The sequence below is a fragment of the Pezoporus occidentalis genome, unplaced genomic scaffold, assembly GCF_034315485.1.
Source record: "Pezoporus occidentalis ecotype Australia unplaced genomic scaffold, CSIRO_AGI_Poc_V1 ctg112, whole genome shotgun sequence".
Classification (NCBI taxonomy): Eukaryota; Metazoa; Chordata; class Aves; order Psittaciformes; family Psittacidae; genus Pezoporus; species Pezoporus occidentalis.
In genome coordinates, this window is record NW_026912907.1 from 2,228,769 (window position 1) to 2,254,837 (window position 26,069).

Genomic DNA, 26,069 nt, shown 5'->3' on the forward strand with positions numbered 1-26,069 from the left:
AAAACAGTCCAGTGTTGTTATCCTGCAAATGATCTGCCACTATGGCTGTAAGAAGTGTGAACGGAAATTGTTAACATGTTGTCTTAAGCCAAACGATGAGGATTTTATTAACTGCTTCATTAGCAAATGAGATAGAGTGGATTGTGAGATGATGGACAGAAAGTGGAAGCTCCTGAAGAAAAGCCAAGGATGCAAAGAAGGGAGATGCAGAGGTATTAAAGAGTAAGAAAATAAGAATCACAAAGAGAGAAGTGGGAGGTGGAAATGGTAGCCAAAATGAAAGTGTGGGTTTTCCCATCATATGCCTAAGAGTAAATAAGATATCACTGATTTTTACTTTTAGCAACTTACTTTATCCTTGATCTGTGTAAAAAAAAAAATATCTGTGCTTGTTTCCTTAAAATTTTTATAATATCACAATAAAGAGAATTCCCAAGAGTGGTTGCTCTCGTTTCAAAGTGCTTGACTGCAGAGATAGGTCATCTCTTTTATGTTTTGCTCTTCCAATGAAAGACTACCCTACAGAATCCAAATAGCTTTTACAACATCCCTCTTCTTTCCTTATGTGACCATGAACATACTTCGAAAGTATATTTGGGTTATGCAATGTTAACAGTGCTGTATTAAATATTCAGACCTCTGTATATATGTTGTATTTCCCAGTCTAAGATTTTGTTACAACTGGAAATACAGCACTTAATGTTAGTTTTATATGGATTTAAAAACATTCCCTGTTCTTCACCTCTTCTCAGAGCCTGGTATGCTTTCTACAACCACACCTCCCCCCCCATTAAATCAGAGAAACTTTTTGTGGCATTTTAATTGCAATGCAGGGTTCTTTTAGCTCTATACATTACTTTCCAAGATTATCAGTTGACATTCTCTATAATCATCAGAACTGTTACTTTTGTCTAAACCAAGGCAAGACCTGCAAGTAGGTGTTTCGTTGCCCCCAGATTTGTCACTGTACTTAAGATGTTGATTACAGGAATCAAAAAGGCCATTCCAGGACTCAGGGAGTTTCACAGGATGGTCCCTTTCCATTCCACTTCACTCAGGCAACTCAGAGCCCTCTTCTCATCTGCTTCTTGCTGGGAGCTGCAGCAGTCAGGCCCCCACACTGAGTGTGAGGATGCAGTCTTTTCATTCCTTTCAGGATCTTTTCAGCAGTTGAAAATCAAGTGGTTAGTTTTGCATCATAGTCTTAGGAGGTTGGAGCTAGATGATCTTAAAGTCCTTTCCAACCCTAACTATTCTGTGATTCTATGAAATTTCAAGATTAATTTCAGGAAAGCAAGAGAGTATAAAATGCAGAGATTTAGTACAAACATATCCTTAAGCCTTACTCTACCCTGTTTTCTGTGTGTGAGTTGGGAAGTCCAACTGGGAGACAAATATAACTCCCTCTCTTTGACTGAGCTCCATCGTTTACCATCAGCAAAGCATCTGGCATGTGGAGCTTAATTAATAAAACTTCAACAAGTTGTTTCATCTTGAGGCAGGACATATATTTTTTGTTTGACACCCTCCCCCCCAGTGGTCTTCATTTTTAGTAGTAAATTCAAAAATATCTTTTCTGATTCACAGTCTGTCAAGGAGAAAAATGACTGGGGCTGAGATGTATTCTCTGGCTTTGTCTGAGAAGCTGTAAGTGCTCTTGGACAGTTACGTTTTTTTAACTGTGCATGAAAAGTGCTTGACAGGCTCTGATGCTGGTAAAGTAGATTGTATACATAATGCATATCAATTCTTGTAGTGTTCATTGATTTGGAACAAATTTAATCTTCCAGTGACCTTTCTTAAAGAACAGTACTTTTTGCTGACATTGCTAAATATTGAATTCCTATAGAGTATGGGAATCTTTGCACATAAAGTACCATCTTCACTATCTTTGCTGCTTGAAGTGCTGCTAATCCTACCTCTCCGGGCACGCAAAGGTAGCTGGAAAAGAATGATTACTTATTAATGTGTCGTGATGTCAAGATGCTCTTTGGAAGAAGGAAAAATACATAAAAACCTGTGGATGAGAATTTAGAATGGATCAGGTGCTCTAAAGAAAGAACAAATGCAACACTGCAACATTTTCCAGTATTTATAGCATCTTGAATCAACTCCCCTGAATTCCAGGTAAATGGAAATTGATACAAAGAATTTTAATGGCACCTGTGCTACTGCTGCTTTGGGAATACGTAGGTCTAAAAGTAAAAAATAAATTTGATCCATGAAAAGGAATTTACCAGGATCAGTTGTATAAAATTGCTTTTTAAAGCTGTAGGAGAAAGCTAGATGTCATTGAACTGAAAGATTGTGGCTCAGCCCATGGTGTAAACAAAAAAATGTTTGGAATTCACTAGTGACTGTACATAAGTATTGTCCTTGATCATTTCCAGAACCATAGCATTTTGAAATTGCTGTATTAATTTTTAATTGAAACTAATTTTCAATTGACAAATAAAACATTCTGTTGTGACAAACAAAATGCTACCTAAAAAAAATGCACAGGAAAAAAGAAATTCATGTGCTGGTTGCTATAGCAGCAGAATCAAAAGCAGCCATAACAGGATGATCTTTAACCTGAAGAAGTAGAAATGCTTTGCTGAACAAAGTATAGATTCTGGTTCACCAAAGGAATTATTTATGTGCTTATTGTCTTTTGACTAAATGGATTACAAACCAGGATGAAAATATCAATTGTAGTTTTCACTGATACAGAAGAAAATAGATTTGCTGTATCACTGGGCATCATAGTATTGGTAAACCTTCTGAAAAAAGTACTTCAAGAGATTGCAGATTGTGGCAGCATCTCCCTCTTCATCTTCCTGCTCAGCACATTCACCAGGCTAATAAACACATCTCATGGTAGTGTTGGATTCCATTTGTAGCATTTTGTGCTGTATAATTCAGTGAGAGCCCTTCCACTCCTTATCCTTGCTTCAGCACACCCCATACTCACCCACATCTGCAAAGCTGCACTCATCTTACGTGTGTAGAAGCCCTCCTTTGCCCCAGCACATTGCTATGATATAATTGTATTGCTCATCATTAGTAAGAAGCACAGCTTCAAAGTTAAAGTTGTGCTCAAGTGTTTTCTGACCTGGTACATAACCGAGCACAAAGCAGGTAAGTATTTCTTTAGATGCAAGTGCTTGCTGAAGTTGGAAATTATTTGAAGGAAAAAGGCTTAGAGACTATCCGGCCCTTTACAGTTTGGAGTGGTTGGAGTTATGTAGAAATTGTCATGTAAACATTCAAGATACGCCATTAAAAGATGAAAATGCAGTGGAGTTTCTGCAGTAGTGAATAACCTCAGATCACTTCTCCTCACCACCTTACTGACTTTTATTTTGCTGGGAATTCTTAGCATTGAACATGATCAGATAGCTTTTGGGAATGTTACAGAGGTGTGGAAAGATGCTTCACTTGTGAGCAAATAAGTCAGTAGCATTTTGAAAGGAAATTGAGTATGTAAGCTTTTGCACCTGGTAGGTTCTGGAAATGTGTGTTGCATATTTGATAGATTTCATTGAATACTGTGATGAAATTAAGTCTTACTTCGTGTAGTCAGTAATAACTTTTTTATTAACTGTTTATTGTAGGTTGGAAATCTCCCAAATGATTATATGATAACCCTTAAATATGTCCCGAAGATGGATAGTCTGGTATGTACAACCACTCTAAGTTAATGCCAATAAAATAGCCCACTGGAACCAGTGATAGCTGTAATATTTTGTACGTAGTCCTATGGCTTAGTAGGTTACAGTTAAATAATGGTTATTTCACTTTACGTACACTTCACAAATACTCATTTAAAAGAAATGTAGAGAGATTCCTGCAGTCACTTAAAACCTTTTTAATTACAGGTATCTTAGAAAAATGTTTCTTCATGCTGAATTTTTTAACATTTTTTTTTTCCTGGAAAATTTCAAGCTATGATGTCACTTCATCGTGTCAACTGAAAATTGTTTTCCTAAAGAAGTAGTTTCTTTCTAAGTGTGCTTTTGAACACGCTGCAGTGGAACATTCAGCCACTGGAAGTGCCATTAAAGAATAACAAATACTGAGTAGCCAATAAAGAGAACCCTAAATTCAGCAAATGGTAGTGTCGATAACTAAAGACTGGTAGAAACTAAGGACATTTCATTCAAACATGCTTTGTCTTATTCTTTCTATATAATCCCATATACATAGTGATACTTTCAAATAAGCATTATATACTCTCTTTAAAAAATTGTAATGTTTTGTATTAAAAACATTTTCGTATCATCTTGTTGCCTATTCTGCTAAAACTTTTCATGCTATATTGTACTATAGTACTAAGGAAGGAAAAAAGAAAGTAGGAAAAGGACTAGTTTGTCAAACTGAACAATATTGTGCCTGCCTTCTTGAGAATGAATCATTGTACACATGCATCAGTGATTGGAAATTATCTGGTAGATGTAAGAAGCTGGGTTTGTGTATGCACAAAGTTTTCGTTATGAAAATCCAATTTGTGTGTGATATGCATAAAACCGCATTCTATCCTCCAACATTGTAGCAAATCTAGCAAAAGTCCTTATTGATATTGGAGAACAATACTAGAAGAAGCATTCTCTCAGTCCTGAATAAAGATGGCTGGAGGAAAAGAAGGCTGTGAGATTGTCAGGGCCCTGAGCTATGATGTTACAAAGTATTATGACAGATCTGGCAGTGTTTTTGAGTTTTATTGGAAGCTTGTATTAGTATTTTACTAAAACTTAGAGTACTTTAGAAAACCCAGTTTAAACTTGATTACTCAGACATAAAAACTGCAGAACAAATGCCATGGAAGTCAGATACTAGAGCCTATATAATATAATTAAAGCTAATGGAAAAAAATTCAGTTCCTGAAAATAGCCAATATCCAGAGAATAGGGAAGTAAGACTGGCTGCCACCGTCCACTGGATGTGGTGCTTTTTAAAATTCAGTGGTTTTGGTGCCTGATGCGATGAGATTTATGGCTGTGGAGGACACCTGTAGCCTGAGTGCTGGTCCCTATCCTCCAGGATGAGCTTGGCAGCTAATGGGTGAGAGCTGGGCTGGATTGGGCTGTTCCCTCTGGTGCACTTCTGGGGAGGCTGGTGCTGAAGATGAATACGGCCAAGGAGCCTGCTTCAGCGATGATTCCTAGTCATTCTCACTGCTTAACTCTTTGCTCCATGGTTCAGTTTTGGCTGCCAGCACACAGTTTCTCTTCTATAGTTTATATGCCATGTCATCTTGCTGCATCATATCAAGAAACTTAGATCCAGTTTATGTTTACAATGAGCAGCCAAGAAATAAATAGGAAGAAGTTCAGAGCTGGGATTTCCATATTGCCTTTGTTCAAATGCCACTTTCAGTGATGGTGATGGAAGGTGTAGCTCTTGGCCACATGCCTTCACATGAGGAAGTATTCAGTGGTATTCACATCCCACTTTGCCAAATTCCTCTCTGGGGATTTCAGGTGGTTTTACACATAACAGAGCAAAGGCTGGCTCTGGGTTCTGCAAGATGGGAAACACGGCTCTGCATAAGGTGAATGCCCGTTGTTCATCTCTGAAAAGATTGAAACAGCGTTCTGCAGTTTTTTTCAATAGATCTTCAGTGCGTGAATATAGTGGAAAAGGTACCCAAGGTAGCAAGTCTCAAACGTAGATGACTAAAGGTAGGAAGGCAGGGTGAATGGAAAGCGGATGGGAAGCCAGTGTAGTGCATGTAACAGGAACAGACTGACCCAATCCATTAAACAGAAGGGTTGTTATATTATGCACTAGATCAAGGCAGCTGAGTGGCTTTAAAAGTATTTTAGCACAGAGTTAACTGTGTAGTCCAACCTGAAGGGTAAAAAGGAAACGATGACAGCATCAGGGGCTGAACGCAAAAGAGGAGATAAACTTTAAAGTTTTAGATAGGTGTAGAAAGAAAAAGCTAAATAAGGTCTACCTGCAAGCCCTAAAATGTGAATCTCAGTCAAGGTTTACACAAGAAAGCAGATTTTAAACCTCCATTTCTCCTTGCAAGCAACATCACATTTCTCAGTTTCAGCAGTTTCATTCCTGTGTTTGGTATGTATGGAGCTAGCAAGTGATTGCGCAGCTTGATACTACTGAAAAGAAAATTTCAAGCTCTTGTTAAATGCAGCTTTGTAGGTCAGAATGGTTCAGTCAGAGGAGACTCCTACACACATGCTAAACCATGGGAGTAACAAAATAGACTCCCTGCTGATATCACCAAATGCTCACTAAAGAAGCAGTAAGCTTTTGCTAGTCCCTGCCAGAGGAGAATGCACACCCACAAAACCTCAGAGGAAATTTTGCAGCTCAGTGAAGCACAGGAGCTCTGTGTCCGTGTTCCTACACCAAAGCAGAAGAAACTGTGTTGTCTGTCTCATGAGGGCAGTGGGACATGGCACAATGTGTGCTGCTGGAATGGAGTGTTTTTCAAGAAGCTTTCTCTGATTTATTTGCTTCTGCCTCTCCTCTCCGGTTGTTGTGCTTGAAGGGAAAAAGGGGGGCAGGATCAAGCCAAACACCATCCATTTCACAATTACAGAAGGTGATAATAACTGACTTACAACTTGTCTGTGTGTGAAAGAGTTGTACACAAAAGTGAAAAGTCAGGTGAAGCTGAGCAATGCATTTACATATGGTTCTTTAGGCCTGGGAGCTTAATTGTCTGGTTAGTCTTCAAAAGCATGAAGTGTGTTTTTCCTCATCGAAAACATTATACATCCAGGCAGAGCACCACCTCTGTCACCAAAAGAGTAATTTGTTGCCAAGTGGTGATATCGGTACTAGTAGGGACAAAAAAATAATTGAAGAAATTATCTGTATGAAGGTTTATTGCATAAAATTAGTAAAATGAGATTAAATCTAGAAGCAGATAGATCGGCCAAACATTTACTGTGTTTTTGGGAAGATGAAGTGGGTGGATTCAGTGGATGCTGCCCATCCACTGGCAGCAACTGGTAACTGGTTTAAGTGATACTGAGAGAGTACTTAGGAGGTGTTTGGCCAAGATCTTTGTGTGTAGCAGGGTTTAGTGATCCCGAGACTTTTTTAGCCATTGAAAAAAATAGCTTCACATGTGGAATAAATTCCCATAACATTTAACATTAAAAATTCAGCTTTTATTAGGGAGTGACTTCCAGGTACGTGTTGCAGTATGACTAATGCATTACCTGTACTTTTGCTGATTGTATTACATTAGGGGGTTTTCTGGGCTGGGTGGCTTTTTTTGTTTACGTGACTACTGTGTGTAAATCTAAGTAAAAGAAGTTAACTCCCTTTAAGGAAGCAAGATGAATGACCAAGTTTCAATTACATGAACAGCTGCACAAACTTTGTCTGCAAACTAATTGCATAGGTGTCAGTGAGAGGATTTGAACTCTCTTCCAGTGGCACAGATGTGGCAGGTACCACCGTGACCTGTGCAGAACCCTCTTGTTGGCAAAAACTCAGGAAAAGAAAGACTTTCAGATCTGGAATCTGTTCTGAGGAATGGCATCAGGTGGAAAAGCTGAAGAGAAGAAGTTAATCAAGCTAACTCTTTCAAAGGTGGATAACAGCATACATGGATTTCATGCAAAACGTTTACAGAAACCTTCCTCAGAAGAGATTTAAATCAAGGATCTTTGAGGTTAACTGAGTCATGTATGGTAACAATAATAAAATGAAAACTGAGATTGGTTTAAAGAAAGTCTGGATAAAATTGTTAAAGCAGTAGTTATTTTTTAAAAATAAATAGGTTAATGAAAGCATGGACTAGAGTTAGTAGTAGCATGTCCCAAGGCTCAAATTCTCAACAGACTGATGCTTAGTATTCATTAAGAATTTAATGAAGGGATGGCTTTTAAAAGACAAGCATAAATATGCCAGTATCAGTGAGAATAGAAAATTTACCAAAAGGACTGAAGAGAAAGTTGGCCACACTAAAGAAGACAAATTTTAATTCAGACTTTAAAGATAATTTGAATTGGAAAGAACATTCTAATCTACTTTTGCACATTGAGCTGCTTAACCAGTTTTTGTAAAAGTCTGATATTTAATCTGCCTCTTTGTTTCTTTTTATCCCCTGACAGCCTAGTCACTGTTGGTTGCATTTGATGGTGCCTGAATTTTCAAGGAGTCTACATAGTCTTCTCCAGAAATTTTCAGATATTTCAGATATGTCTGATGTTTTAAGCAACTATTTAATCATCAATAATCTCACAAGGATAATTAATGATCTTATGGCATGCCTGGCTTTTGATAAAAATAAGGTAATCATATATAGAGTTTCTGCTTTTTTGCTGGATTTTTTTTACTTGAACATTCTGTTGCATAGTACTCAGTAATTGCTTAAAAATGTCCAAAGCTTCATCAGATTTGTTCTTATTTATGTTCCTGTACCTCTGAAATCCTACTTTGTTTAGAAATGCATTGAGTACACTGTGCTTAGAGTTGGCTAGTCATTATCTCCTGTGTCAAAGGAAAATGTCTTACAAGGAATTACAGTATATACAATGACTTGTATACAGTCAGTCAAAAATGTAACCTTCATCTTTAAGATAATTCATTCTGTCCTGTTTGAAACTGGCAGAAATCTTCCTTGTGCATCCAGCTTAAATTATTCATTTTGCTAGTGATCCTAATGTCAATTTAAAGATGACATAGTCAAAACTATTAATATACTTTTAGTATGTATCCCACTGTGTGAAGCTCCAAAAGCTTCATCATGGTGTAATGATCATTTTTATACAAATACACAGCAAAGAGTAGGGAGTATCAGTGCATTTCCATGTGTTTCTGGTTTCCAACAGCAGCTGGAAGGATTCCAGGAGTCTCATTCAAGAGACATACGATTCTCTTGTGTGAAAATTATGGGGTGAAAAAAGTAACTTTCTAATCCCTTATCCAGCTCTAACCAGTTCTGTTGTCAAACACGTTGTCCCACTGAACAAAATAGGCAAAATCTGCCATGTTCTTTAGGGCAAGGATTTCATCTTCCATGTACGCTGACTTCTATTAAGTAAGTCCTTAGCTGCTGTAATTGAAACTTTTTAACATCCAGAATGAATTAAATGGACCAAACCACTCAATCTCATTTAGAGTAGCATAACCTTGTAACCTTGTTGCATTGGTAGTACATTGCTGAGGGTATTTACACATTCCCTACCTTTCCATTTCAAACTGAATTCTGTCCAGTCTTCAATGTATATCTTTTTTTTTCTTTTCTATTTTTGTCCTGATGACTCACAGCACTCAGCTGGGATGTGGTTGGGAAAGAGTAATTTTGTTTTGTAGAATGAAGAATTCAATATCCTGTAATTCAGGGAAACAACCAGCTATTGATTTCCTCAGAGAAGAATGATCTTAGGTCTAGTACTTTCAGCGTTAAAATAATTTTGGAGCCAAAAGTGGGAAGTTTTCCTTAGTACATATTTACACCATTCTTAGGACTGTCATCCTTCTTGGGAGTACAGAGTAACACCAGGCCAAATTTGACCTGCTGGCATAGGAAACAGTGGTTATGAAAGCCAGAATCAGGTGAAAAGAGAAAAATAAGATAACTATCAATGATCTTAATGTGGACCTCAATCTTGTTGTTTAGTCTGGCATAACACACTTGTCTTTTAGACCTCAGAGACTAAGTGGGCTTCCTTGTTTATAGTCCTGCTCTTATTTTTAGATACATTATCAGGAATCTCAGACTGCTTCTATGCAGTAGTGTGTCCCAACTATTGTATTCTTTTCCTTGTACTTTTATGACAATAGCTATAATTGTGTTGTGTTCCTGTGTTCAGATTAAAAGGATCACGGGAAACATTGCAAAATAGCATTAAATGGGGATAATTTTTTTAATGATGGAAATAAAAAAAAAAAAGTCTCTTCATTTTCAGTGTAGGATGGGAAGCTGCCTTTCATTCCTTGGCGATTTTCCAGCACTATATTAATAATTTATTTCTATTTGCAAAGCTAATTTGAAATCTTCAGATCAGAGGGCTTGTATGATTTATGAAGATTGTAGACAGCAAATTTGGTCTTCTGCAGGTTAAAATTTTAAACTACCTTGTGTTACCTTTGGATATTTTTATCATCTGTTGAGGTTTTGAAGTGAGTGTCTCTCTTGACCTTCTTTCAAGCTAAACTCTGTATTTTACTCTAGGATTTTGTAAAAGAAAATGGTCACCTTTATGAAGAAGGTCGCTTCATTCCTGAGGATTTTTTTAGGCACTTTAATAATACCATTGAGGTCTACAAGGAGTTTGCAGATATATTGGATAAGAATGACTGCATTCTACCTTCAACAGTAGGAACACCAGAGAATGGTAAGATGGCCCTTATTTTGGGGAACAGAATCTAAGTAGATATAAATGGGTGATTTTTCATTTGTTTTCAGAGATGCTAATGATCTGATGCTGTACCTCCATGTCTCCTTTTTACTGCCAGTTAAAATTGCTACCAGCACCAAAGATTGTATTTCATTTCCAAGTTGAGTTCTATCTGGCAGTAAAACTAGTGCCATCATACCTATTGACATCATTCCTTAATAAAATTCAAATAACCTCACAATAATCTGCTCTGTTTCTTTTCATCCCAAATATATCCTGGATCACCTTTTTACGTTGTTCTTCTTATCTTCTATTAATGCTCTTAAATTTTATAAGGCAGTAGCAGAGCCTAACATTGCACTACTGAAAAAATAGGAAGCTAGGACAAGTTGTAAATTCCAGCAGCCTCAAGTTACCTCCATATTTGAAGAGGCCCATGTTTACTTCATTTAAAAATTTTAACAAGCTCAAGTCAAGCTCCTGCAGTTCATTCTTACCCTTGCAGTAAATGGAGGCATTTCACTCTTTCTAGCGACAGCTACTAGCTTTGTAATTAGTGCAACGCATCTAGTTGCACAGTTATACCAGTAGTATAACTAGAAGTATATAGTATACTATTAGTATAACTAGAAGTAGAGTAGTTCCATAATCTAAGAACTTGTTCAAGGCAATTGCTTTTCCACAGTACCTGTTCAGTGTGTTCCACAGTGTGTTCCACTGCTTTTCCACAGTACCTGTTCAACAGCTCAGTGTGTCTAGACACATCTGCTCCTTAATAAGACTGCCTTTTCTGGCTTAATCAACTTTGTAAACAGCCCTGTACCCAGGTTTTTAAAACAGCCCCACATCAGAGTAGCCCTACAGCCCATCATCTTATACAGGGGGAACTGTATTTTGCGTTACGCAATGCTGACACACTCATTTTCTATTTAGATTCCAGAGTCGCTGTCACAAAAACATTTTTGTTTCCTCCTGTTGCTGCCAGCTCCCTTAGGAATGACAGCATTGGCAGTAACACTAGCAGTAACAGTAAGTACAAGTGATTGAATTAATATGTGTCTCCATCTTGTTCTGGTAGCTGGTTGTTATGAGAGTTCAGAGGAAAAGAATGTCGTTAATTGTGCAAATTAATGGGAAGTTACTTGTGCCTGATGGTGTACCATGTGTTCTCAGCTGTCATACCGAAATGCAATGAACTTATCTAATCAAAATTTACAGATGCTATCAAATTGCAATAATGTGACAGCTCTCTAAAATTTGGAGAGGGCAAGTCTCTTCGTTTTGGCTGTCATGAGGTCTCACTAGTCATATGGCCTCAGCAAACTTGGCTCTCCCAGATGCCTCATTTTAACTCATAAAAGGAAGTTGATCCAAACAAACAGAATAGGTGAAGTAAATTGGGCCCAGGGTACCCACATGGACAAAGAGCTTGCCGGTACATTGCATTTTGAGAGTACTGTCAATCCTAAACTTGACACCAAACCCAAAGACAGTCCCTTGTTTGCTTGCTCTAGTCACAACAGGGCCAGCTCCACAGTCAGCATGCTTTTGGCTGAGGTCAAGGACAAAGTCACTACACTTTTGGCAGGCTCTAATCTTCTCTGTCACAGCCATCTCTGTGTTTCTTGTCTGATTGGTCAGTGTACTACATGACAGATTACTGACTGGTAAGAGAGCACAGAACTGCTGCTATAAGAGCCTCTACATTACATTATTCCTCATGAAGTCAGAAAGGGTATAGGAATCTGAGGCGAAGACAAGCAGCTAAGTTTCAGGGGCTTTTACTGACATCATAAATACTCTTTTACTGACAAACGAAATACTCTTGTGAGCAAAAGAAGGGGATTTTCCATGGAGGTTCCTGCTTAACCAAGTTGTTGTTTTCCTTGTTCCCGTTTCCTGGAAACATCAGGATGACAAATATATCTCTTTTATAATTTCACCCTTTCAATTCACAAGCATCCATGCTAACTGAAAGTGTGATGAAGTCTGTGGCTAGTACTCCTTGTGTTTAAGAAAACATGGACAAGGAAGCAGCCTAACATTGAGTTTCTTCTCATGCTTCTTGGGAATGTGTAATCTAGTTATTCTCTGGGTTTTTAGCACCATGCATGCTACCTCTTAGTTGACAAACAGTTGCTGCCAGATTTGTAGCCCTTCCTGATTGCTTTGTAATTAAGAGAAGGTCTTGAGTCATCATTTCCCAGAACCCTCTGAGTACGTGGCTGGAACAAAAACTGCTTTCAACTCCTGGCTGCCAGCCGGCCTCTCTGGAAAAGGGAAGTCTCACTGCCATAAATTCCTCACCAAGAGGTCAAGGAGCTGACTACAAATAACCTGATGATACTGGGGCCAATTATGAGGTACCAGGAGGGGGCTACAGAGTGCGTATCTGTCTCTCAGGTCTGAACGTGATAATTTTTGCTGTCACTGCTAGAGGCAGAATCATTATCTGCAGCCTGAAGCAATGGGAATGGATCAAGGAGCCAAAAAAAAGATAGATTACAGAAGCAGTTCAGATGAAAGGAGTTTTACCTGGTAAAGTAAAAAGAGAGATGCCAGGGAGCACAGCTGAGTGTGGCACCTGTGTCTGTACTGTGTAAGGGAGTACAGAAGCAAGTCTATCAGTCCTATTTTATAACTGGAACTGATAATGAAGTAGGAAAAAAAGACTAATTAAAATAATGCAGTAAGCCAAGGGAATTGCTTGGCTGACCATATGCTGTACAGGTGTGCTTTAACTGATTATCATTCTCTTAAGCAATTTATTGGAAAATTGGATATCAGTTAACAACCTTATGTAGCAATGACATGAGGACTGCATGTCTGAGGCTGGGAACAGTTTGAACTCCTAATCGGATTAAATTACGTTTGTTTGGAGATTGAATGCTGACTGGGTACTCTTTAGGTATCTGTTTGGAGGTTTTTACAGGGAGTGACCTGTGGCATCTTTATTGGCATCTCTGTTTTACACCCTGAAAATGGCCTTCAATACTGGTTTTAGTTTTGTCTTGGCTTTATTGCTGAGTAAGTTTTCTCTTTTACTTAATCCCTACCTTCTTGAAAGCAACAATAATGAATAAATCTCATTGCTTACCATGTGAAAACTCCCCAGCACAGGGGACCTCTCTGCTGGCTTCAGTACTGTTCTCAGAACAGCACCACTGTTCAGCACAGTTGCAAAAATGAAAGCATTTGGAGAAGAGAGGAAACATGAAAAAAAGCATTTTCTGGCACAAACTACTGCAGTATGTTTTATTAAATGAACCTCTTTAATTTTAAACAGATTTAAATTGAGCAATTTAAAATTAATGGTTTCTAGACCATTTAGAAGCATTCACTGTTTGCAAAAGAACCCTTCCAGATTAATAATGAATTTTTAATCTATTAATTATGTCTGTGAAGTCAGATGACTTGAACTGCTCCTAATTCTAAACTCAACTTAGACAAACCTGAAGTGCATCATCTAATAAAAATCATTTGTGAAATAATTATAATAGAAATTGTATATAATATAAATTAGCTAAATTACATTTTTTCATGTTGTTGCTACATTTGTGGAAAGAGTCATATTTCTTGACTCCACTGTTATTACACAACAAAATTAAACTACTATAATACAGTAGAATCTTGACCAAATCTACAACAAAAATCTTACCCTAATTAAGTGTAAAATGGAACAATTATCCTGTTTAGGGTTCATTTGTTCGCTTGTTTGAATGGCAGTAGTCCTGTTTTCGTCCTAGTAATATTGAATGTAGATCTGGGGCATGTTCCCACTCCATCTTTTCCCCCCACAAAATTATCAAACCACCACCACCAGCGCTGCCAATTTATTAAGGCTGGTTTATTTTCTTCCCTTTATATTACATGGTTGTAGTCCAATTTAAATTGCAAGTAACTGCTTAAGTACCAGTCTTACTGATATTTCTTTGAATCATTATACTATGATTCGTCTAGAGAATTCAGATGAGATTGTTCCTATGTAAAGGACAAGTGTCAGAATAAGAAGTCTTGAGTTCTAATCTCCAGCTAAACAATAAATAATAGTATCTTTTTTCCCCATCAGTTGAATCTCATGTTGCTGTAATTAAAGCTTGAATTTACAAGCTGTTGCTAACAGTTCTCAATTTAGTACCATGGGATTATTTATATTTTCATAACAAGTTCTTTGTTTTACTTTCTTCCGTTTTTGCATATGATTTCATCACAATAATTTAGCTTTATTATTCAGTACTTAACAGTTTAAACTAAAACTTTCTAGGAGGAAGGTCTCCTTTTTTAATTAAGAATAATGTAGTTTAATTCAGTAATTGCACAACAATTCACCCATAACAATGCATATGGTGTTGCCTTTGTTCCAACTTTAGAGTGAATGGAAAACTGTAATGAACAGGAGAAAGCTGCTCTGCATTTTTATAGATAAGATCTTGTGGTAGTTGTGTTGAAGCTGAGCGGAGGTAAACTGAAAAATCCTTTGAGACATATACACAGCAAAAGATCGAGCCAGTGCTTTGAAATATAATTGGCTGGTAGACCTACACACAGGGCTGAAGGTGGAGAGCAGCTCAATAGCTTCATCGTGTAGCTGAGTGGCTTTTAATGTAAATATATTTTGTTCACAGCTTAACATCCCAATGCCCATAAAGACTATACATAAATCGACATCAGATGTGCTTGCTTCCTTAGGGAGTCTTTCACATGGTGGAGAGCAAAATCTCTGAGGGATGCTGGCCTGCTTCCACTCCTGTTTTGCACCTTGCTAGATAAGAGTCTGTTTTAAGTGAATAATATACTAACTGCAAAGCCAGTAGTTCCTCTGGAGTTGCCCAGGGAGTTTACAAAGTTGCTGATACACCTGGTTCCTCCTATTCCTTCTCTTACTTTGCCTTTACAACTGTTGGGAATAGGAATCTTTCTGTGTAAAGCTCTAAAGTTTCTAATAGAGGAAAACATCCCTGTGGAAGGAATAAAAAGCTATTGGCAGCCTGCTTGCTTTCCTTATCTCCTTTCATTAGGACACAGGTCACCAGGAGGTTCCCCAGGCTTAAAATTCTCCAACCTGCTCTGTCATAGATGTTGTTATAAATAAAATGCACATGAAGGAACCCACCATGACTCATTTCATTCTTTCCAGATCTTTCAAGAGACTTTTTCGGGACTTGAAAGTGAAATCAAATAATCTGTTGTTGTTTGCTTTTCAAGGTAGTTATGGGTTACTTAACATTCAGATTAATTCATACACTATCAAGTTATGGAAAAAAATCTATTGTCATTTTTAAAAGATAGGCTGGGGATGGTGTAACAGTTTGACTGTATGTAGGCTCTTTACCTGGGTTGCAGGTCCCCACATGGAAAGCTAAATATTAATTCCTGTCAGTTTTCCATAGCTGCTGAGGAGAACATCTGCATTGGAGTTATTTTCTCAGAAATCAGATTTTTTTGACGTATCTAAAAGATACTTCATTGTAAAGGGACCACTTCTGTTGTCTAAGACTCTCTGAAGTTTGTGAAAAATAATAGTAAAAATGAGGGTGCTAGACTATCACCCAGCATACAGAACATTTCTTTAGACATTTATGTAAAAATCATCACACTTGCCATGATATGCTGCTCAGCATTGCAGAAAAGGCAGAGAATTTTTTAGGTTATACACTCCTCTGTAACGTGTTATCAAATAAATTATGCTCTGTATGACCTGAAGAATTTTTCCTTTGATTTTTATTTCACTTTTCCATTTTTTTTCTGAAGTTTTCAGGGCAAAATCCAGAAAACATGACCATAATTCAATTGCCTAACTGAGCAGCCTGTCACTGGGATGAATGACTAATGGTATTAGGCAAATCAGTTTTATTTATCTACTCATTTTCCTTGAGTAGATTGCAAGAAAAATGTAGGAGTTTTCGCCTAAGAGTACAGTTCAGATAAAGTAATGTCAGGAATTTCTTATTTTTGAGCTGTTCAGACTGGGTGTACCCCATTTGAGGTTGTCCAGATTTTTTTGAAGGTCAGTTGTGCAAGCAAACCTCCTCCATGCATAATCTGGGACAATCAGTTGGAGAAAACATATACCCCCTCCAATTAATTTCTGCTCTTGATTTTAATGTCTGAGCAGACAGGGGCAGACTAATTGATAGCCTCTCTTCTTCAGCTGATGTTTACCTCTGTAGAACTTAGATATCTTTCCCTTCTCTGTAGACAGATTTCTTTCATGGCAAGGGCATCTGTTCTGCTTGACCCATGTTTCCTTTTGGTGCACCAAGTCTATCAGATGTGAGTAAAATTCAAGCTGTCAGAACCTAGAGGTTGTATGCTTTGTATGGTATACAGAGGTACATGTAGTATATAAGTACATAAGATACAGACTTTTTGTTGCCTTACTTTTTAGCTCTGTCTGTGACTGTGGCACTATAAACACAGCTGAATTTCAGAGATAAAAACATTTAAAGAACATTTGTGTAAAAACTTCAAAGTGTCAACCGGAAAATCTCAGAAATTTGAAGATGAGCTACTAGTTAATTATGAGAATGCTCCTTTCTACACTAGAGTGTTTTTTCTTAGAGGCTGTTTAATAATGTACTAAATGCACATTGCTTGACCCAGTATCTCATACAGTACGTGCTTAGACATTTGCTGTTTGCATGAGTCACACAAATTTCTAGTGCTTTCAGTCCATTTTCATCTGTATCTAATCGCCTACATTTTTTCCAGTGCTTACAGTTTGGTTCTTTTCCTGTAATCTGACAACACATCCACCATTTGAGCTGCAGACACCAGATCTTGAAATGAACCAAAACTGGATGTATAGTGTTTAAACAGCAGGCTCCTGTGGCTCACTTCGCATTTTGGAAGGTGGATCCCAGGGTGACTCTGTAGGACTTTTTGAACCCTGTTCTTGATTAAATAACTGGATGGCCACATTCTAGTCTCAGCGTGTGACAGGAATGGAATTACTTGTGGACATAAAAGACTAGGATTGGAGCTCTTCTGTATAAAATGTAAAAAGCTATCAAGAAATGTTTACAACAAAATAACACAGCTAGATTTCAAGATACAAGCGCTCGATCTTACTGAAGTCATCAAAACCTTTCCAGACAGACATTAGAAGTGAAATCAGGCTTATTTTGTTAAACTAACCTCTCTCTAGAGCCCTCGTGTTGGTAATCCATTAGCAGCAAGTCAGAATGTCTATCTGCACTCAGTGCCTTATGGAACTTAAGCAAATGCACAAAGATACATGCTGTTCCAAAGAATTACTTTGTGTTACTGAGTAAAACCTTTAAAAAATTGATAAACCCAAAACTTCGAAGTGCAGGAAAGAGAGAAAAAAAACCCAAGCAAACAAAAAAAAAAAAAAACCAAACCAAAAACAGACAAAAAGCCCAGGAAGAGAATTAGTGCTGAACTGTTCGACGCAGCAGTTTCAAAATGGGATAAGTGTCTTTGTGGTCAGAACTTCCCTCTGAGACTTTGTATGAAGTGCACCTTGTGTACATAGCACCTTGAAGTATCTGTTCTACTATTTAAGATCTTATGTAGGTGGTGAATAAAAGTGCTCTTGCTAATAGTGTTGCCCTGAAGATTTTCTGCTATAAATATGTCTTTCCTAATGTAATTACAGAGAAGGCACTTGGCTTCATTAGCAGCTCCAGTCTGCAAGGGATCAGCATAGCACTGACATCACTGCTGTCTCTTCTTATGGGGTTTATTTTGGGAGTCATATACTGGAAGGTAAGAAATATTTCATTTAATTGCTTACATAGTGATACTACATTTCATAGCTATAGTCAGGCAGGAAGAACTTCTGCATTTGAAAGCCAGAGACATCTCTTTTGATTTTCACTGAACTGTGTGATGTGCAAATGGAAATCTGTTGTCAGATTCTTGAATACCACCACCAAAGTGCAAATCCTGTCTAATCAGCATGATAGCTGTCCAACTGGAAACTAAAACCACAGGATTTCCCTGATTTCCCAGTTCTCCTATTGCATCTTGAGAAGAGGATTCTTTTGCTTTTTCACCTTGTGCCCCTGCTTACAATACAAAGGCTCTGATGGTAAAATTATACCAGCAGCAGATGTGTATTAGAGGACAAGATTTGGCGTACATTTTGCAAGATGATTGATATTGAGAATTTGAAGCAAACTGAAACACAATATTTTTTTAGGGAGTTACAAGGAAAGCTTTAGAACATTTATATTTCATGCATCTTCTTCCTAGAAAACACATCCCAAATCCAGACCAGAAAGTGGAGAAACTACACAGTGTCATGATTGTCAAGAGGAAAATGAGATAAGGTATGTTGTTTCACTTTATATTCGTATATACAAATGTAAGTTTATCGCAGAGATAAACTTTCTGAAGGTTTCTCTCCAGCTCTAAGACAAACACAAAAAACATCAAACGCAAGGTCTTGCTGTAGAAGCAAAATATGTGCTGAGGATGTATCCTTTAAAGGAGGTTTTAGTTTAAACATAAAAATTGATATGGAGGAGATTTCTGCATACAAAATGTTACTAAAGAGACATTACCTTTACTTTATCTGTCCTTACTCCCACTGTGAGAAAGGAAGGCTGAGACCTATATAGGAAGCAACAAAAGAAATTGTGTTATTTGGTGTGTGGTGTAAAGGTTCACATTATGTAACAAACTAGAAAACATCGTCTTCCTGGCTGTGCTCCTATAACCTTCTAAACATTTTTCACAGGAACATTTTTTGCATTATCTCACTTTTTTTTTACTTTCCCCAGGGTATATGTATATAAGCATCTATGTTTTCCAGGGTTTTTTTTAATGTTAATGAGAACTCATTCAAAGCCTGATAACTTTCCAAGATCATACTGAAATGATTTATGGCTCTATTCGTACTTAAAAACTGCATTACCTGATTTTTAATGAGAAAAAATAATCCTGTGTAACTCAGTCAATCAAATATAATTTTGGAATAACGCTTGAAAACATTCAAAGTTGCTTGGACATGACTTGGGCAAAGAAGTCAGGGAAATTCAAAAAGGACTTAGGGATATTTTAAGTTAGAGTAGTTCACACTAAAGCATTTTGAGAACATTACTTAACCTTGTATTTCAGGGTGTTTGGTAAAATTTTAACTATGAGGGATTAAGGGACAGATGTGATGCAGATGGCAGAAGGACACATCCTGTAGGCTCCTCAGGCTGTGTGAAATGCCTGGTGCTGTCCACTGTTGAAGGCAGAAATAGACAAGGTTCTGATCTAGCAGTTTGGTCACAGGAGTGGAAATCTTCTGTGTTTAAACTTTCTAGAATAATACATTCTTAATACAAATTTGCTTCGTGTGCAGTACTTAGAATGGAAGACTTTGTATTCATCAAGTATATTAGTTACTACTAATAACTCATCCTGTACTTCATCCTCATGCTAAACTTTGGTTTCATTTTTATTGTAACTTATTGATAAACCCTTCCATTCTATTTTCTTGAAACACTAGCACTGTAGTAATGAAGTATCTTTTTCTTTCAGTGTGTTGCAGCAAAAAGAAAAGGAACATCTACAAGTGTAGCTGTTGGTTTTTCTCCCTCAACACTGTTACTGTTTTGTGTACTGGTAAGTTGTTATGATTGAGAGTCTTACCATAGGCTTAATAACTTTTAACTGCTGAAATATAAAGTAATTCAAAGTCCATTTTGGAAAAAAAAAAAAAAAAAACAAACAAAAAACCAACAACTTGTTATCAGTAGGCTTTCTTTATGCTTAAGGTCCTTAACAGCAAATACAATTAATCTTATATCATTAATTTAGGCATTTGACTTTTAACCTGAAAATGTTACAAAATGAAATATGCCAGAATTCTCAAATGAAGATCAGCTTCTGCTTCTCAGTGCGAAAGCTGATACAGATAAATCTTCCGCTGTTGTCCTACAGCTGCTTCAAAATAGGGTAATCTAAAAACCAAAATCATTAAACTAGCAGATAAGTGCAGGAGAACAGACCAAGTAAAGCTGAGCATCTGTTAATTGTTGTTTATTCAGCACAGTGTGCAGACTCTGTAGCCTTATCAGATACATCATTCTTGCTTTAGTGTGTAAGAGTTAGCAGCAAAGGCAAGTGAGCTTTCTCAGTCCCAGCTGGTCCTGTGCAGAATGGTGCATGTCTCTGGCAAGAGGCTTCTTACCACAGGAGTTGTGCTGTACTTAATCCATCCATCTCTGGCAAGGGCCTGGAAGATTCAGGCAGTGCTGGATGCTTCATTTAACATTATGAGCAGAAAGAGCAGTGTAAGAGTATAACAAGCAATCCAAGTTTTGCAGGTCATCCTGTAGCGGTCACTCTCAAATGTATTTCAGTGTTTGTTGTGATCAAGTTAGTTACAACTTCAGATATTTTCAATCTCCTTAACTGTTTTGTTCTAACATCTGCTCTCTGAGAAGGGCAGTCATCACTGAACTGCACAAGTTGTCTGATTTTTCCAAAGATGTAAACTCAGTTTGGTATTGGCTTCTCCAGATGACTTCAAAGGGAAGTCTGCTGCCAGAGATTGCCAGATAACCAAAATGCACAAACACAGTTCTGTAAAACAATGAGAGTTGTTTCATCACCATAGATGACATCAAGGAGCTTTTGCAGGCAAGTGTGTTGTCGGACCAAGAAAGTACATCTTATAGCGATAATTATTTCTTCAAAATAAAGGGATATCTATGGAAGAGTTGTTGAATTTGTCTGTTTCCAAAATTACAAGAAAAAATGTCTGTGCTGTATGTGAAAAGCTCTGCTGTTTAGCAATGCAGACAGAGAAACTAAGCAGCAAAATTATAATTTTTGTTTTTCTCTTCAGGCAGGTAACAGTTCCATGTTCGCTTCATAAATGAAGCAGCTTTAAGCACATTCGTATTCCTTCTGGAGTGACAGACTGAGTCTGCATCTGTTGTTGCTGCCCATGACTCCATAGACATGCTATAGAAATCAGGGCAATTTGTGTTTGTTACTGTGAAACCAACACTGAATTGACGACAAGAAGAGTGTGCAATTAGCAGGACTGTGTCTCTGTGAACATCTACCTTGTTTGGCATTTGGGGATTTGTAATTGCATTGAAACTTGCAGCTGACTCTGGCAAACGAAGTACATATCCTGAACAAAAAGCATCTTTCAAATGCCTCCAACTGTGTGTAATCATTGAAAGTCATAAATACTTTTGCATCCTTAATTTAATTTCTGTGTCCTCTACCTTACCTTCGTGTCTTCAGATGGAGTTTTCTGAACCAAGAGAAAACAGAAATGGATACAGATAACATACTCTTCAATGTTGTATATAAAACTTGAAAGCAAAGTCATGCAATGGACCTGTGTTCTAGCCTTTTACTTATAAGGAGTGTTTTTTGCCTGGCAAAAGTAATGTATACAGCAACATGTGGTCTCTGTTGGGTGCCAGGTGACTCACTGCTCACCCCAGAAAGCCTCAAGAACTCATCAGCCTTGGTGGTCTCTGTTTAGGAGAAGCAAGTACTGGATGAGGATGAAGTAAGCAGGAGGTGAATGTACCTAATGGAGCTTCAAAGCATTACCCACATTGCTGGGTATGTGAACACTGGTGAAATTTCAGCCATGCCAGTGGAAGGGAAAGAGTCTGAATTGCGTTCAAACATCAGAATAAAGACAAACCTATGAAATGCATTTTAAATGCTGAAGATGCATGCCATTTGTACCTTGTCTTTAAATGTATAGCATAGAAAATCTGAAAGATTCTGAGTGTATTTAGCTTTTACTTACATCAGCTGTAATTAATGTTTGCATTGTGGTTTAAGTGTTTAGTAAGCTTTAATATCCTGTCATTCTCCACTCTTAAAGTTAATTCTCCCAAAACAGAAGAGAAAGGCTTTATTTCCCACTTGTCTTCTGCATCTTTTGCTGTTATAGCATCCATGGAATCTACACAAGACTGATGTACAGACATGCATTTTCAAGTAAATCCAAAAAATGCCATGCTAAATGTTACAAGTGTAGTTGTGCATCTTTTCATCTTGATTCTTTACAGATAATGGGTATGAATTATTTATCTGTTAGGGGGTTGTACTTCAGAAGGTAAAGATGGCTGACTTGAAATGATAAACTGCTGTCTGTTGTCAAACTGACAAGGTCAGCAAGAGGTTTAGTTTAAGTAACTTGAAAACTTGAAAAACCCACTATCATTTTAATATTTCACTTAAAGTTGGAGTTTTCTTTAAGCATAAAGTTACTTACTTTTGTTAAGATTCTTTGTGAAAATTTTAATCATCTGCTGAATTTTCTGAGAACCATGCATAAAAAGGATATGACATGCATATAATATATTTGTGTGTGTGCGTGCATGTGTGTGTGTATTATTGGTAAAACTGATTCATCTTTCATACTTCCCAAAAAAGAAAAAAACTCAAAATCTCACTATGTTTGATGACAGAGCTTATGTATATGTATGTATGTATGTATGTAGCCACTCTGCGTGGAATTTTGACCCTACTGCGATCAATGTCAAAACTTCTCATGAATACACTGACAAGGATTTGATCATGTGAAACTATTTTTTATTTATACGGAGGCCTTTTTGCACTTCCTGTGTGTCAGAAAAGGGTTCTCATGTCCTGCTCAGCTGGTACAAATTAACATAGTTCTATTAATATTAACAGAGCTTTAGAGGTTGCATCATGGAAGGAACTTGGACTCAATCAAAAGAAGCTTAGCATGAGAATTAGGCCTTCATTTTTATTCAGAAGTTGCTGGAGCACTCACCACTTAATAAGAAAATAATCAGGGTTTATCGTCACTTCTAAAAAGCAAGTGCATTTGAAATCTTAGTTCTGCAAAAATCAAACAGAATTCTCCATCTACAGCTGAGTCTCATTTGACATTGTGTAGTTCTTTACTCACAAGACCCTCAGACTTCATGTTTTAAACTTATTTAAGAGTTACCCTGAAAGAAATGCCAGCATGACCTAATTTTTGGGAAAATTGCACCTTATTGGTAATGTAGAAAATAACTGCATATTGTTTTGACATAGCGCAAAAGAATCCACAATGGATGGAGGCATTTATCTTTGTGTTGCTATACAATATCCTCTCAAAGCAAGCTTATGCATTTGAAGCTTTACAGTATTTTTCTTAGATTCAGTTAAACAAAAACATTGTATTTATTTATATTCTTTGTTCATAAGAATGTTAGTTTTCCTAAGCACATTTTTTTTCCCAGAAACTCAAATACATAATAAAGTTACACATTGATATTCTCAAAATTATACTTTGATATTCAAAATACATGATGTTTTTAGCTCCTGTTCAATACCATAGAAATTACTGATTGTAAATTGAAACATACATACATTAAAACCAGATAGACTGATGCAAAATGTTCACCTTGCAAGCATAACATTTTAAGATAGTAGCTAAGTGACTTTCAGATAATGTCAGATACTTTAATCTCTTCTGTGGAGCAAGGCAAATTTAAGGCTACATGAGAACATGTATAAACTTTACAACTTCATATTGTATACAGGCACCAAAGTAGTATGACACATGGAGTAGAAGAACTGTTACTGGAGCCTATTGGTTTTCCTGTTCTCTGCGCATCTTTTTGAGAGATCTGAACAAAACATTGGGTATTCCTAATCATCTTGCAAAGCAGAAGGACACTTCTAGACATTTGTGCATACAGTGGATGGCAATGCATTTGGAAACATGATAGCTGAATTTGTCTACCCACTGAGGAGGCCCTAACTTTGGACATAGTGATGTTTTGAAAGACTACTGACCTGTGAGACATCTTTGAAATCAATGGAATTACAATATGTTGCTGTTCAGTGAGAGCAGGTATGGCAGGAATAGTCCTTTATTTTCTTCATTATGCAGTAGTAAGCTATTTAACTTCTGAAGAGTAATCAGTTTTTCAGTCTTCTTTTTAGGTAAACAGAGTCCATGCATTAACACAGAAAATTAACTCCCTTTCTCTTAAAATTGGGGAAAAGCAAGTGGTGTATTCTTTATACAAAAGTCAACCTAATTTGGATTAAAGGTATCTGTGGGTTTGTGAGAAACTAATATTTTTAGGTTTCCTTGGAGTAGTTGAATTTTGCATGCAATTAATAGTGACCTTGTGAGAATAAAAAGCTAGTGATATGCTGAGTAACTCAGTGTGCTACTTTAGATGTGTGTTTACTTGAATAAATTAATGGTACTTGTTTCATCACAAGGTCATCTTATAATTAAGCTTATAAAATGTACTATACAATGGAGTATGTGCACAACCTGCACATTTTTTAGATTCTGATCTTCACCAGCTATTTCTCTGTTGCTCTCTCTTTGTAATACGCTGAAACTGTCCAGTACACCTAATATAAATTGAAAAGCCAACTGTATATATAAAATACAGATACTCTGAGTTAAATTTACATTTAAGAATTATCCAGCATTCTTCAATTCAGGAATCTGATTCAACTGTCAGATACAGTAATGGTGGCATGTTGCTGTTATCAAATTGATGGAACGCGGAAACTTCAGACTCTTTAGTGATAGCGATGCAGATATTTGCTGATTGTATTGTGGGCAAAATCATTTATTTCAGTGTAAATGTCAGTACAGTCTTACACAGTTACATTCTGACTGAAGGTAATCAACAAAGTTTATAAAATGTGATGTGTATGTATATATGTGTCCTCTTAAAGATAGATGTTTTCCCAGATCCTTTTTTATACCAGTTCAAATTTGGAATTTACATTATATACATATACTTTATTGTTCTAAATAAAGATATTATGCACTGCCAAATAATTAGTATATTGCATTGTGTCAATCCCATTTAAGAGCACTTTTTTAAGTCCTGTCATCTCCTTGAATTTTCTGCAAGAACATAAGCTACTAGATGCAGACTCCGTCATAATGATTTCATTTCTTAATCGTGCATTTTGAAGTCTTATGCCACCTCACTATATGCCACCTTATATGTCCTCATTATCAGCCTTCATTGCTGATCCATAGTTTATTTGTGATTATGAAAATTATTCCAACCTCAGAATTAAAAGTTTCTTGTAGCTTCTTAATGAGCTTAAATTTGTTTGTGCCCTGCTTTAGGCAGTTTTTCACATTCCATTCATGCTGTTAGCCACATACTGGGATTTTAATTTACCAATAAAAAGTTTGAACATTGTTGATGCACTTCTTTCACAGTAAGTGGCATTTACCAACTCAAAAATTTATTACAGATAACAGGGGTTTTCAGCAGAGGTTAGAGCTTATCCCATGAAGATAGCATTTGGCCTTTCAGGTTTCAGGAGCTTATTGTGGCTTTTCACTAAGAAGGCCAGGACATGGGATCAAGTTGGGAGGAAAAACAGCTGCTCAGGGAGCTCCGGCACCTCTGCACTCCTGGAAAAGAATGAAAGGATGCCAGCCTAGGACAAAGAGATAAGCCTGCTAAGGCTTTCAACCTACCTTAGAGAGTGATAAGAAGAAAGAGAGGCAAAGATCCAGTAGGCAGATATAAGAGGGGTTACAAATAGGGGTGAGGTACAGACAGGACCGATGAGAAAGAGCAGAGAGCAGTGTTACTGGGCTGGCTGGGAGTCTGTGGAACAGGATTTAGTTACGGCAAATCATAGAGCATGGATGAGAACTGTAGCTGTTGGTCTAATCGCATCAAGAAACACAGAGCTGATGGGCTTGAAGAGGGTCACAGAGCATTGGAGCTCTGCACTGATGGTGTAGGAAAAGTCATGCCCTTGGGAGCAGCAATGATAGCTCGGGTGGGTTGGAGGTATGAT

At 37.2% G+C, this 26,069-nt stretch overlaps 1 protein-coding gene across 2 annotated transcripts in view; it reads left to right on the plus strand.

The window, feature by feature from the left end:
* The window catches only part of KITLG (KIT ligand), a 58,731-nt gene extending 33,651 nt beyond the window's left edge, over positions 1-25,080 (plus strand). The window contains exons 3-10 of one of the 2 annotated variants that reach the window (XM_062633719.1): positions 3,597-3,659; positions 8,079-8,258; positions 10,145-10,307; positions 11,244-11,339; positions 17,932-18,041; positions 18,531-18,607; positions 19,809-19,892; positions 21,121-25,080. In XM_062633719.1, the coding sequence (XP_062489703.1) occupies positions 3,597-3,659; positions 8,079-8,258; positions 10,145-10,307; positions 11,244-11,339; positions 17,932-18,041; positions 18,531-18,607; positions 19,809-19,848 (729 nt within the window). In that variant the 3' untranslated portion in view covers positions 19,849-19,892; positions 21,121-25,080. The remainder of the gene's footprint in view (positions 1-3,596; positions 3,660-8,078; positions 8,259-10,144; positions 10,308-11,243; positions 11,340-17,931; positions 18,042-18,530; positions 18,608-19,808; positions 19,893-21,120) is intronic. The other variant, XM_062633725.1, reaches the window with a different exon arrangement.
* Positions 25,081-26,069: the final 989 nt, after the last annotated feature.